This window comes from Passer domesticus, chromosome 5, assembly GCF_036417665.1.
Source record: "Passer domesticus isolate bPasDom1 chromosome 5, bPasDom1.hap1, whole genome shotgun sequence".
Classification (NCBI taxonomy): domain Eukaryota; kingdom Metazoa; phylum Chordata; class Aves; order Passeriformes; family Passeridae; genus Passer; species Passer domesticus.
In genome coordinates this window covers 55,093,280-55,106,616 of record NC_087478.1, presented here as the reverse complement: position 1 = coordinate 55,106,616, position 13,337 = coordinate 55,093,280, and the positions used below count along the sequence as shown (strand labels likewise).

The window sequence follows — 13,337 nt, the reverse complement described above, 5'->3', positions numbered from 1 at the left end:
GTGGAGTCACCATCACTGCTGATGGTGGTTTTCAAGATGTGACCAGGCAGGGCACTATTTTCATCCAGGCTCCCTTTTTCACAGAAGGCTCGAGGTCCTTTCCAACCTGGGCTGTTCTAGGATCCTGTGAGACTACTTACTATCACATCTAGCCGTAAACTTTCACCAAAAACTGATTTTGTGATTCTATTATGATTACTGCTTTCCCTTACAGCTGAACCTAAGTCAGGTTACAATTAAAATGGTTTTACACCAGTTTCATTTTACTAGTCCTAATCATAATAAGTCATTTGTATATGAAAGGAGGGAGATCAGGTCTAACAGAAATTACTTTTTACTCATACTAGGTATTTTCACCTGCTGCATGTTCCTTCCAGACAAACTGAAACCTCTTTCTATTCCAGAGGAATTGAGAAAGAAAATGCAAGGCAAGGTACCCTTCACACAGGCTGCTGGAGAAAATAAGAATCCTGGAAATGAAAGCACAGCAATTTTCGTGGGTTATACACAGTTTAAAAAAGTTATACATTTCTAACAGGGCACAGTGAGATTTAGAATAGCTTTTCTATATCTCCTATATTCTGTGAAAGTTAATAAATTTAATGTTTTATTCTAAATGTATCACGGGAACATGTAAAGAGACAAGTTTCTATTACACTTAGGTCATAATGTGTGCAGTTTTAGGAAAAGGCTTCCAAAACCACACTAAGTTTGTCCAGATAAAACTGCTGCTGCTTGAAATGCTTTCTTATTATTTTATCTATGAACTGATTTCCATTATAAAATTTTCTTTACATACATTCCTTTACAATCATATTAGGATTCCAACTGAAAAAAGACAAATAAGATTCCCATTCTGTGAATGGGAAGCCTGCACTCAGGGTAGCCATGGTGAAGCATGTTCAGGCAGAGTAATTTAACTGGTTACATCATCATGGAAGAGCTTTCATAGCTGGGATGAGAAACTCGTACTTCGTAAAGTCTGGAACAGAGCTGGCAATTATTTAAAGTCACCCTTCCACATGAATTTAAATGTGAAGATATTATTGTACTTTCTGTAGAAAAAACACCTGTCCTCTAAAGTGCTTTGCAGAAATTCTGAGTCACAATAACCCTCTTGCCCAGAGTCCCACAAGGGATTAGCACCAGAGATGGAAATAATGAATCCTAACTTTAACACCTCCTTCAGTGACTGGGCACAGTGCTTCCTCCCAGGGAGTCCTAACATATTCTTCTACCACTACAAAATTGCATTGGACTAAGAAAAAACATGAAGAATAAAAATAAATCATGGAAAATAGGAAGGAAAAAAATTGAACAAAGATGGCTTTGTAATCCTCAGAAGAAGAAACTCAGTAGTTTGATGACCAATAGACTCCTATGCTACTACTGCAAAATTAACAAGGGTTTATCACATAATCAAGTTTAACAAGTTTCTGTGCATCAGCAAAAGTATGATAAACCATTCCATAGGCCTGCTTAGCAAGTGCAAGACAATGTGCAAGGCACATTTCCTTTTCCTACAGGTCTAAACCTACACTTTTAGTACAGAAAGAGACAAGGTGGTTTTGAGAATCTTGCTAAGTTGTGGTAGCTTGATTTTGTGTCAAAATCCCTAACTCTGCTAAGGCTAATGGGATAAGGGGAGGTGAAAAAGCATTTCTTTGCTAAGTGGTGTTTTAACAGACTTGAAAGTGACAGTGACAACTGTGTAAAAAGCTTTTTCACCACTTGATGAGACCACCATGATTTCAGCCTTCTGTAGCCTGGTACTTCTCCACCTCATCTCCGCATGTAATTGCCACTCATAATTCACCTGTCTTTTCAGCCTACTTGGTACTTGCTATATAAAACCACTGGCAGTGAATGATGAACAGACATTAGACATAGACATCCAGGGGATGAAATCTATAGGGGCTGAAGTATTCCTAGCTGCAGAGCTCCTGAAGTCTGTTGCTTGTAGGCAAAAACCCTTTGTGCTTTAGAAGACTTGCCCCTGGGGGAGGGACTCAGCTGGGAATTTGGGTAGGTGAGGCAGTTTCAAGCCAGGGCTCTTGCCCACAACACCTTATGTAAGTTGCAATGCAAATGGGATGTACCCAACCCTTCGCTGTGTTCACTCTGAGCTTCAGTGGAGATACAGACACTCTCTCTCTATTTTGTCCGTACACCTAGAGGCACAAGTCTATTTTAATACTTTTTAAGCCAAATTTAGTTTTCACCAGCTTTCCTAAATTAGGACTTTAAGGATCTGCCCCAAGGCTTTGTTGAATTATCATCAAATTCAGTTAAAACATGCTGTAACCCACTAACCTGACTAGTCACAGCTAGTGTACGATAATGATCTCCACATTTATTAAACACATGCTCCCTCTGGAGCTGGAGATAGAGTAACAGCTGTTTTATTCAGGTTTCTCTTTAAGTAATGAGGAAACACACACAACCTTGTCTCTGGTATGATTCCCAGTGTTCATACTCCCTCATGCAATTAAGATATACAAAGATAAACAACTGTTAAGTTCTCCATAACTTCTACAATCTATTCTCCCTACTGTTCTCTCACCCTGTTCTTGCCATCATTATTGTGAATAAACTAGCGCTGAAATCTGACTCAGCAAAGCGAAATCAAGTTTTATGCAAAAACGAATGAAGTAAATTGTACTGGGCATAGCATCCTCCCAAAAGATACTGGGACTAAACGTAAGAAATCAGTAGCCCTGTAATGAAGACAGTGAAACAATGCAAATGCTTGGACACCAGGGTTTGATCTGATTTTAACGTCAGCCTGGCCTCCCACTAGTATAAAATTATTATTTCTCTGTGGATCATTAATCCTTTTTGTCTAGAAGAGATAATAACACTTCTGGATGGCAAGCCAACGTGTCATTTGAGAAACAAGAACTTAAGCCCTCATCATGAACTCCAATATGGCTTTTAACTACACTTGTGGGTAGGAGCACGGCGACACAAAACACCCCAAAAACACTGGGACAAGCACAGTGCATCTTTGGAAAATTCACAGAGCAGCCTACAATTTTAAGGAGGATCTCTCTTATTGGAAGATGCCATTCTTTTGCCTGCTAAGTGCAAAAAGGCATGTATTCCTTCCTCTGCTTAACTCTTAATACCCAAAGCCCTTTTAAACTTTGATACCACCCCATGACTTGAATGTGCTGGTGAGCTCCAAGCATGTGATCAGTACCAGCTCTGCTGGTGCCTGAGATGGCTCAGCTGTGTCTGCAGACAAGGCATCCTTAGACTTGGTGCTGCTCCCTCCCTTCAGAACACACTCCAGTCATCTCCTAAGCATCTTGCAAAGCTTCTGCCTTTTTTTCCCAAGGCATTTGAAAACAGGAGGGGAAAGGTGGCAGCAAACTGTGTTAAGAGCCTTGTGGCTGATGGTTTGAGACTAGCTGAGTCTTTGGAGAGACTTTAAGTAATGTTGAGGACACCACATTCTGTGACTGCACATGCATTTTAGAAAGATAGAAATGCACCCACCCTGCAATGAATGCATCTTATTATGCACAAAGCCAACAAACTGGCTAAAGGGCTTTAGCAAGTCAGTGCCTTCATGTTTGGATTGCAGTGCTGGCTGTGTGGGGTGCCTTTGTCCACTCCAGCCCTGTTTACCAACAGAGGTACAGTCACAATATAGCTCTGGCACCATTGTGAATAAATACATTGATGTGTATTTTTGCGTTTCAACAGCTTCTGTAGCAGTGCTTACCAGTGAGAGCTACAAAAGCAAGTAAACACAGATATTAAAAAAGCCATTTGCTTTCTCATCATGCATGTTTACTGTTTGCTGTTCAGGCATCTCTGGGAAGTGAAAGAGATAATTTCATCTCAGTTCCTTCCTCCAGCATACCCACCTGATGTATTTCTGATAGGGGATTATGACACTGCAGTGTAATGTTTGCTGTTATTCTAAAACGACACTTTACTTTTGAAAAGATGCAAACCATTTGCTCATAAAACACACTGCAATTCCCACTTGTCTATTTGGTACTTTGCTTGGGTTTTTTTCAGATTGAAAACAATTTAAAGATATTGCTTCAAATTAAACATTCATGTCTTATATGATATTTTCTTTGTAAGCAAGTTAACACAAATATTTTTTCCATGTATATTTATTATATGCCCACAGCAGTCCGTGTTGAAATCCACTCCCCTGCTCTTTCCGACAAACTAGTAATTCTCATTGCCATAAAAACACACACTTTTCCTGCCATGAAACTATTCCTTAGAATAAACTATTGCCTTTAGAGTATAATTTTTAATTTATTTCACTAGTTTCCATCTCAGATAATTAGATTGTTGTTTTATTACAGCTGGGAATTTTTATAATGTGCAAATTGAAATAATGATTGTAGCGCAGTACTCTGCAAGTGCTTTTCATTAAACCTCCAGCTACTATTCCTTGCTCTGTTGGATATCTCTGAGTCAGGACTACTTTATGGTGGACAGAAATCTGGACAATTTAGGTTTAAAGAATGACTAAAAAACTGACTAAAAACCTATAGATAACAACCTCAAGCATGCACTGGTTCATGTAGCTTAATTGCATATTCTTGTCAAAATCAAAATACTTAAAACTTAATAATCATGCTAAAAAGTGGACCTGTCCATAGTTATATATATTCCAGAGTTATATATATTTTCCATATTTTCATGATTCTGAAAGTCAAAATCACTGCTTGTCATTACAACTCCATTACAACTGGCAGACACACAGTGCCAGAAACACATCTATATTTCTGAGATGCTGTGTTGTAGCAAAACGACAATGTTTTGCTTTCTAATCAACAGAATGATTAAACTCATACTCTGTGTTCAAGTATGATTTTCTGGTTAGTATTAGTCACTTAAAATAGCTCAGAACCATTTGTGTGGCCTGTTGAAATTTACACTACTGTTGATTACCAGGCTCATCTTGCTACTTTGTCATTCTGTATTGCTTATTGGTAAATGAGTTTGCTAGCATATCTTCCCACTGCTGCCAGGGTCACAGAAGCCCGAATGAACACTGAGAGAGTCTACTTAATTGCAAAGATTTATGGCTATGTTGTGTTCTTTTCTCCCTTTCTACTCAAACTTGTCTTCCATGTCTGACATCTATAGAAAAGGGAAAGCTGCTTATTCTAGTCCAAAACAGCAGCAGACTAGGATCACAGTTCCGCAGGGATTCCTTGTTTCTATTGCTAGTGCATAGGCAACAGAGAAACTGGTTTTTAATCTACCTGAGGACAGGGTACTGAACCAAAGAAAAATCCTGTGTCAATATAGTATCAGCCACAATCAGTCTGCAATGAAATAATGAGCTACATGACTGGCAAAAGCCCCCACAAACCTTGTAACTTACAGAAGTAACAAGCTGCTCATTTGGATTTAAGATACCATGCTTTCTAAGGTGAAACACAGGTGCACCACTATCCAATAAACAGATTTTTAAGTTCTGGAAACTCAGAACCAGAAAGTTACTATTTGAAAACCTGTCTCTGCCTACACAAAGAGTCTGCTGTGTGAACCAAGCATAATTTGTGTCAAACCAAAGCCTGTCTCTTTGTCCTATTTATGGCTCTACAACAAGTTTGGCTAGCAGAGGAATCAATCAAATCCAACCAACCAGTAAAATGATTTTGGGAACTGTGGAGATTAAAAAACAAAAAACCCAACAAAACCCAAACTGTTTTGGCTTTTCTGACTGAACATGGTTATTCTAAAGAGCACATTTTACCCACTGAAAACTTACCAATGGAGCGATGAATGCAGGTGTGCTGGTTATCACTCAGAAAAAAGCCCTCTTTGCACTGACATTCGTAGCTGCCCATGGTATTTACACAAATCTGCTGGCACCCTCCATTGTTATCCAGACATTCATCAACATCTAGAAGACAGAAGGAAAAAGAAATTCAAAGTAATGCACAGATTCAGAATATGAATCTAGAAGAGTGAGGAACACACAAAAAGGCATGCTGTAAATTAAGCTAATGAAGATCACCCAAATCAGTTAATCCAAATTAATCCATCTAATTATTTTTCCTGTATCCTAGGGTTGAAGTTAACATGAAAAAAAAAAACGAAAACAAAACCCAAAACAGTGGGGAGATGAATCCCCCTATGTCTTCATGTATTCTGAGCTGCAAATTGATTTCCAATGCACAATGAACATGAACAACCTAAAAAGGCTGTGACCCCATCTGCCAAGTGTGCTGTTGCATTCCCACTCGGAAAGACATACTTCAGGTCTACAGTAATTTCTAGCAGGGACAACAGGCAAACACAAAGGGCATTACTGGGTGAAAAGAGTCTTTACAGAGTTCTGATCTTGAACAGAACAGCATGTTTCAATTACTGGAGTCATAACCCCCTACTTTGTCAGTTTGTTTAATGTTGTTTAGTGAAAAGAAGGCTTCCTAAATCTAAATGTTCCATGTCTGTATTGTCATTTTAATAGGCAAATATATAAAACCACAAAGGCAGCATTAGCTACTGGCTGTTTTGAGGGCCTATCCCCCATCACTTTGTCATAACTGTTTTTAGGCTGTAGTGTTTAACAGACACCTATGTATCATCACTGCCACTATAGGTATCTGACCCACATTCAACTTCGCAATTCTCCTGTTTTGCTTATGAAAATGATCTATTTTTTGCTTTTTTCTTGCCACTTGAAAATTCTATGCTCTCCTTTTTTTGTGAAGACTCTTCAGCCAGTTACTTCACAGTATGTGCCAACATGTCAGCAATGGAGTTGGTGTGTATTTTGCTTCCATTTTATTTTTGGAAGGGGCAAAAAACACACAAGAAAGCTAAATGATCCACAACACTCCAAACCTCAGAAAAGCTGGCACAGCTCCTGCAGAAATTAATTCCACCAGGACTGGCCACAACACACTAAGGTAAACCCAAGCTGCTCTTGCTGGTACTGTTGCAAGCAAGGCCAGCTCCAGGCAGCTCTGAATGCAGGGCTGGCCATGAGCTCCAGCAGCTTGCTCAGCTATTGCTGTTTGTGCTGCCTTCATGTGACAGCAGTTGTAGCTCTTTCTCACATAGAAAAAAAGCTCTGGGGTAATTTACAGCAGTACCCAGGGAAACCAGGCAGTGTCATTCTGTCTTGAACTACAATGTAGTGTGTAGACAGTCCTCCTTTTTCTATTTGCCAGAAAACATTAAGTGCTATTGACCCAAATTTTCCGTATCAAAATCACCCCTGCCCTCAGTTCTTACTCTTTTCCAGATGTGAACATTTTCACGACCCAGTCAGAGATTTTGGGAATGTGTAGGAAAAGTGGAAGTGAAGACTTTCCTTGCCTACTGCCGCACAAGAAGAAAAATAAATAAGACATCTTGGTTAGACCCTTCCTTTGTCAGTCAGCAGGCCTTGCTTCCCTATCAGTATCAACTCAAACTTGCTCCTTCAGAACAGTAGCCTGGAATCTAGATTCTCCTTTTTGGAAAATTAGCTGAGGACTTACTGAAGGAAAGTCTCAGTTGGTACATGCACAAACCCCAAATTATGCTACAATGTATGTGGTCTTCCCAGAGCTCTGTTTATGGTATCACAAAGTAACTCAAACAGTTGCCTTCCAACCCTCATGAATAATCTGAAATGAATGCAATGATTTGTAAATAGGTTTTTTTTCTGCTCTTGATAGCAAATGCTAATCATTTTCTATTTTCATAAGGAGATTGATTTCCCACCAAGCCCCAAATCCATATGCTAGAATAAAATTATTATAACCAAAACTCTTTAAAAAGCTTTTCTATTAGGAATTTCTTACAACTGTGTTCAATTGCTACTCTCAAAATTATTTTAGTATGTATTTGTGAAGGACTTGAAGAAAGCAAACAGCTGGGATCTAGGACTACTCGGTACTATTCATATGCCTTGCAATGGATCTTGGCCTGATGGTGCAGAATTTATATGTGTCAGGTCTTAGTCCTGCCAGGGTTAGCCTTTTTGGAGCACTTTGTATTACTGCAGTCTTAAAAGGCAGTATTGCTTACTATTCACAACACTAAGAAATCTATTGGACATGGATGCTTGGAAAATATTTACTGAGTTCTTCACTTGGTAAAATTTCTTTCTAATAAAGTCACTTTATGATCAACCTATCAGTTTATTAATAAACTGAGAGAACAGCATGAAATAGTCTTCTGAAGTTATGCAAGAGATCTCCAAGAAGCTCAAGCTTTGGTAGATGTGGCAGACTAATTCCTTAATGTCTCTGATTTTTTTCAAATCTCACAAATGAAATACCTGCCCAAGGGCCTATTTCTTTTTTGTGCAATTTCTTATTCAGTGCAGCTCAAGTTATCCACCTGAAAGTGAAAACATTGGTAGTGCAGCATGGATGAAACTGAATTGTGGACCAGACTTTCTAGAGATTAAGTTCCACATAAACACCAAAATAAGCAGTCAGATTTTCAACAAAGTTTTTTTGTAGCTCCAGTTTTGCTGGCTCTCTACATGTCAAACATGGCTGTTGACAGTTTTGAAAAAAGTGAGGGTAGATTCTCAGGAGCTTTAATTGGTGCCAACTCTGTGTGACAGTTTATACCTGCACCCCAGGGCCTAACTCTAGAAATTTGAAAAAAGTCACTTATGGCATAAAAGTGACTCAAATACCTACTCTAAGCCCCAACTAAACCCGTATTATTTTTTTTAATTGATTGAGCACAAATACAAAGCTTACTTGTTTTATTACTCTATTATTAATAAAATAGAATTTTTATCTTTTTTTAGAACAATAGACAGGTCTTCTTTCATAAACTTTTACACAAAATCAGGTACCACTGATCATTCAGGACCAGTCTCTGAGGGTGGCAGCCTCAAGTAGAAGGAGCAAGTCTCCATTCCTTTAAACTGGTGTATGGAAAGTCAAACCCATTTCCTAGCCTCCTTATATGACAAAAGTTTCAGCTTGGTCTCCCCACCTGACAGTGTGCTGGTTCCTAAAGTACATTATCCAGTGCTTAGAAAGCTGAGTCTTGAAACCCCACTGATGCAGGAAGATTTCAGCAAGTCTTTACAATCCAAACCCACAAAAGAATGTTACATGATTCTCATCTGAGCTGAGCTCAGATGGTTATTCCACATGGCTGCTCCAACCATTATCTTCAAAAAGAGGATGAAGAACTAGTAGAGAGTGAATACACATCCTTAAGCCATTCTCTGTAATGCTCATCACAAAGAACTGTCCTGTGATTCTGTTTGCCAAAGACAACTGCTGCTGGAAGCACCTAGAAATAGCTCAGTTTCCACAGCTCTTAGCTGCTCCTTACCAGCACAAATAAACAGCTCAGATGACAACCAGCACAAAAGCAATAATTGCTGCTGCAGAGTTTAGACCAGTGACAAACCTATGTTTGCAGGGAGAGGAGCCCCTGGACTTCAGAGTGGCCAGACCACATCAAGGACAACCAGGACCAGGGCAAGAGGAAAAGCTGGGAAAGGAGAAGGAACTTTCAACAGAGACAGAGAGATAATGACTGCATAAATGCATACATATATAGCAATATCTTTATCTCTATATCAGAAGCATTATGCAAATGAATGCATATTTCAATTTGCATAAGACCTCTAGCTTTTTGGCCCACTGCCTTCATATAATCAAACTCGAATTCTGTACCTTAGCAAGATGAGATCCTCTGGAGAGTGGTAGTGTGGAACAGTATCAAAGGGTAGGAAATATTACAGTTGATAAAGATGAATGTTTTATGTATTAAATAAACAAATGTTTTTGCTTTCTCATTTAATTTATCTGATGATTTTTTCAAATTAACTTCACTGGTGTTTCACCCTATCTAGCACAGAGCTTCCTGCAGTGTTTGGCCTAAAGAAGCTCTTCCAGCAAAGTATCCTGTTTGGATACCGTGCAGGGAGAAAGGTCTGCTAAGGGTACCTCAAACCAAAACCACGAGCAGGAAGACACAAAATTGGAAACACTACACAGGAACAGTATGTCCACTGTTTTCTTCCTCCCCTGATCTTCTCTTCCTTCCTTCTGACATTTCTCTTTTATGTCAGCATTTTCATGAACACTTAAGACCCTCAGAAATCTGAGTCTTCAAAATCACCAAAGCATTTGGAAACCATAGTAAAATGTACTTGCTGTTGCATCAAGACTTCTAAAAACAGGACTTTGACTCATGATCTAGGGAGCTGATCCTGCTATGTTTTTTCCTCTAAGCTACTCTTAGAAACTTTTGGAAGATATCTCTAAGATGCCTATTTTACAGTGCAGAACATCATGACAGAGAGATGAAGAACTGATAGCAATACTGCAGACTTTTCTCAAATGTTAGCAACAAAACACCACTTAGGATATTTTGCATTTGTAAGGGAAAAGATTAGCAACCACGGTCTTGGAAAATATAAGTGCTTGATTCTGGAATTTTAAAATCATTATATTCTGAATATTTCTAGAAAGAAAGCTGGCTGAAAGTATAATTAAAATTTCAAAAAATCACAGCATTGGATTACTACAGTCATAATTATACCAAAATCACATCTATCCCAGCATCTCTGACACTGTCCTTGTAGCTCAGAAGACCATAAAGATGGGACAAAACCATTGCAGACATATTCTCCCAGGTTTCAGCCATCACACACATATCAACTCTCCTAAATCACTTCCTAGACTATTGTCCTGCGGATCTTTCCTGTGTTGATTTCTCTAATCTTCAAAGAGCCCAACATCACGGGGCAATTACTTCTGCATTTCAATTATGATATTTAATTTTATTTTAAGTTTTATAAAAATGACATACTTTTGTTTATTTCTAAAATGCTGCTTCATAGTCTGGATGAATATCCCTGGATTCCATTATTGTGAGAAACAGTAAATATTAATTCACTACTTGCTTTTTCTGCATTTTTCTTCATTTTACAAATCCCCCTTAGCCTCTTACTGTCTTCTCATCTATTCTGAACCGTGAAGCACAGCACTACACTAATAAGATAATCACAGAGACAATTCAAGTGACTTCAGTATATCATGTTTAAAACAAAATATGCTCATTTCTATGAGTTAGCCTTTAATGACAGCAGCATTTGGAACACACTCTTCTCATTTCTCTAATCCTCCAAGTAGCGTGATGCTGTTGGAGTGGGTGTCTTGGAAGATGGGATCTCAAGATATCCATGTAAGCCCAAAGAGCAAATCTGGCATGTAGGAGTGGTATCAGGTCAGAGGCTGCAGGCAGGTGCTCATGCTGGAATGCTCCTACAAGCAGTGACACGCTGTGAAGGTAGGGAGGGTGATCCCTTGCAGCAGCTGAGGGGGTCACGGAAACAAGAATCACTGCTAATTGGAAGAGCTGCCAAACCATCTTCCTTAGATTGACTTCATATGAGCCCACAGAGAGAAATATTAAAGGCAAGAGGCATTGCTACCAATGTACACAGCATTTTTATCTCCAGCAGATCTGAAATCAGACCTCATCAAAAATTTAAAAGCTGGGCCTAAATTTTCTGTTATTTGCACATGAGGCGAGATTTTACTTTTTGTCCTCTCTTTTCAGAAACTGAAAAATCTGGTGAAGAAAAGGAGAATGAGAACCACAGCCTTGAATTCAATGCTTCATTCATTCCCAGAGTTGCAAAAATACTCACCAGAGTCCTTGGTGAGAAAAGATGCACTTGCAGAAGATGGATCCTACAGTAGTCAATGTATACTGAACTAGACATAAAGAAAACCCCCCCAAACCAACAAAAAGTGTGAAAAACTACTTTTCCCTAAGAAATAAAGCACATTTTACAGATGGGAAACATAAAGAAACAATCAGAAGAACGCTCTTGGGTGATGAATACTACAATAATTCTAAAATAATTTATTAATTAATTGATACCTAGAACCATTCTTTTCATATGTACAAGGATAGAACACTGAAAGTGATGACTGTGATCTGCCCTGGAGAATTCAGTCTTTTAATGGGTTACAATGACCTATCCACTCCCACTCAGCACCCACTGACTTGGCTTCTTTTTTGCTTGCACAACTTGAAGAGGATGCTTCAAATCTTTTCTGTAGTTATTTTCTGACACACAGTGGAATGTTTTAAATTTCACAGTAGGCAAATACCATGTAAATGTAGCTGCAAGAGACTTCTTTGCTCTGTACAGCCTAGGAAACACACATGTAACACCCAGTTTAACTCTCCTGCATGTGATTGCTGCCCACTTGCTGAGCTGAAGGTAACAGCCCCATGGATATTGTATGGATGTTGCATCAAGTTCAACTCTCTTGATGTTGCTTGTCCTTTCTTAACCAACTGGCACCACTCTCTTTGTCCTCTTAAGACACCAAAACCCTTTTCACAGCTTTTAGCATTTCCAGAATAAAATCCAAGTTGCTGAATGTGACAGCTGTAGCTTCTATGCTTTCACAGGTGGCCTCCTGACAACAGTGCCTAAACTCAACTAAGTTCCTGCTCAATTATTTGTTCATGTTATCCACTCTTTTGACTCAGGCTTTACGACAATTGTGTGTGAATTTGATCACACTTCTTTTCATCTGTGCCACTGTCCAGGGAATGCCAGCAGCCTCCAGCTAGGCATGAAGCTCTTTTGTGAGGCAGACATCCACAGCCCCATTAGTGTAAGTTTGCAGTTCCCACTGACATCTAGTTATATGTAGGCACTCCAAGTGGCAAATGCTGGATTAACATTACTCCATAAACTAGTGGAGGGAAGCTAATTACATATACAAACAAGCAGCAGTCCAGATCAATTGAAGGAAAAATTTGAGATAAGTAACTTATTTAGTCTATTATCATAACACCCGTTTGTCTTTTTCCTCAGCATCATTAACTGCTGCAGGCTGAACTCAACTATCCTTCTTCCAAGATAATTACTGCTTATACCTGCTTCCTTTTACATTTATTTATAGACCCTACCAAGACTAGAGAAATCTGGTTTGGGTTAACTCAAAACTGCTTGTTGTTGTTCTTGTTGTATTGTTATTATTGTTTCAATATTAAAAAGATATTTTTTCTTTTGGGTTAAACAAACCATGAAACTTGACATGAAAAGTGAGAGAGTATCTCCATCTCAAGTTGGTAAGATTTTCCAGGTCTATAGCACATGAAGTACTTCCTTCCTGAGCTACGGTAATTAAAGCCTAGAAATGGATAGATTAAATATTATTATCTATCAGTAACACAGTTAGGGGCCTCTCTAGAGTCAGATGAGTGATTTTAACTTCAACACTGCAGCACCCAGTAGGCTATGAGGTCATTCTCATGCTCTATATGGACAATACTTGAGGTCCATGAAAAGTGGAAGACATGGGAGAGTCTCACACAACTTTCAATACAGTGAAATGAGAACT

The 13,337-nt window shown here is 38.9% G+C and overlaps 1 protein-coding gene across 5 annotated transcripts in view; it reads right to left on the bottom strand.

The window, feature by feature from the left end:
- SCUBE1 (signal peptide, CUB domain and EGF like domain containing 1) overlaps positions 1-13,337 on the bottom strand; it is a 230,160-nt gene that overhangs the window by 137,025 nt on the left and 79,798 nt on the right. For all 5 annotated transcript variants that reach the window (XM_064420579.1, XM_064420577.1, XM_064420578.1 and 2 more), the window contains one exon: positions 5,756-5,890. In XM_064420579.1, the coding sequence (XP_064276649.1) occupies positions 5,756-5,890 (135 nt within the window). The remainder of the gene's footprint in view (positions 1-5,755; positions 5,891-13,337) is intronic.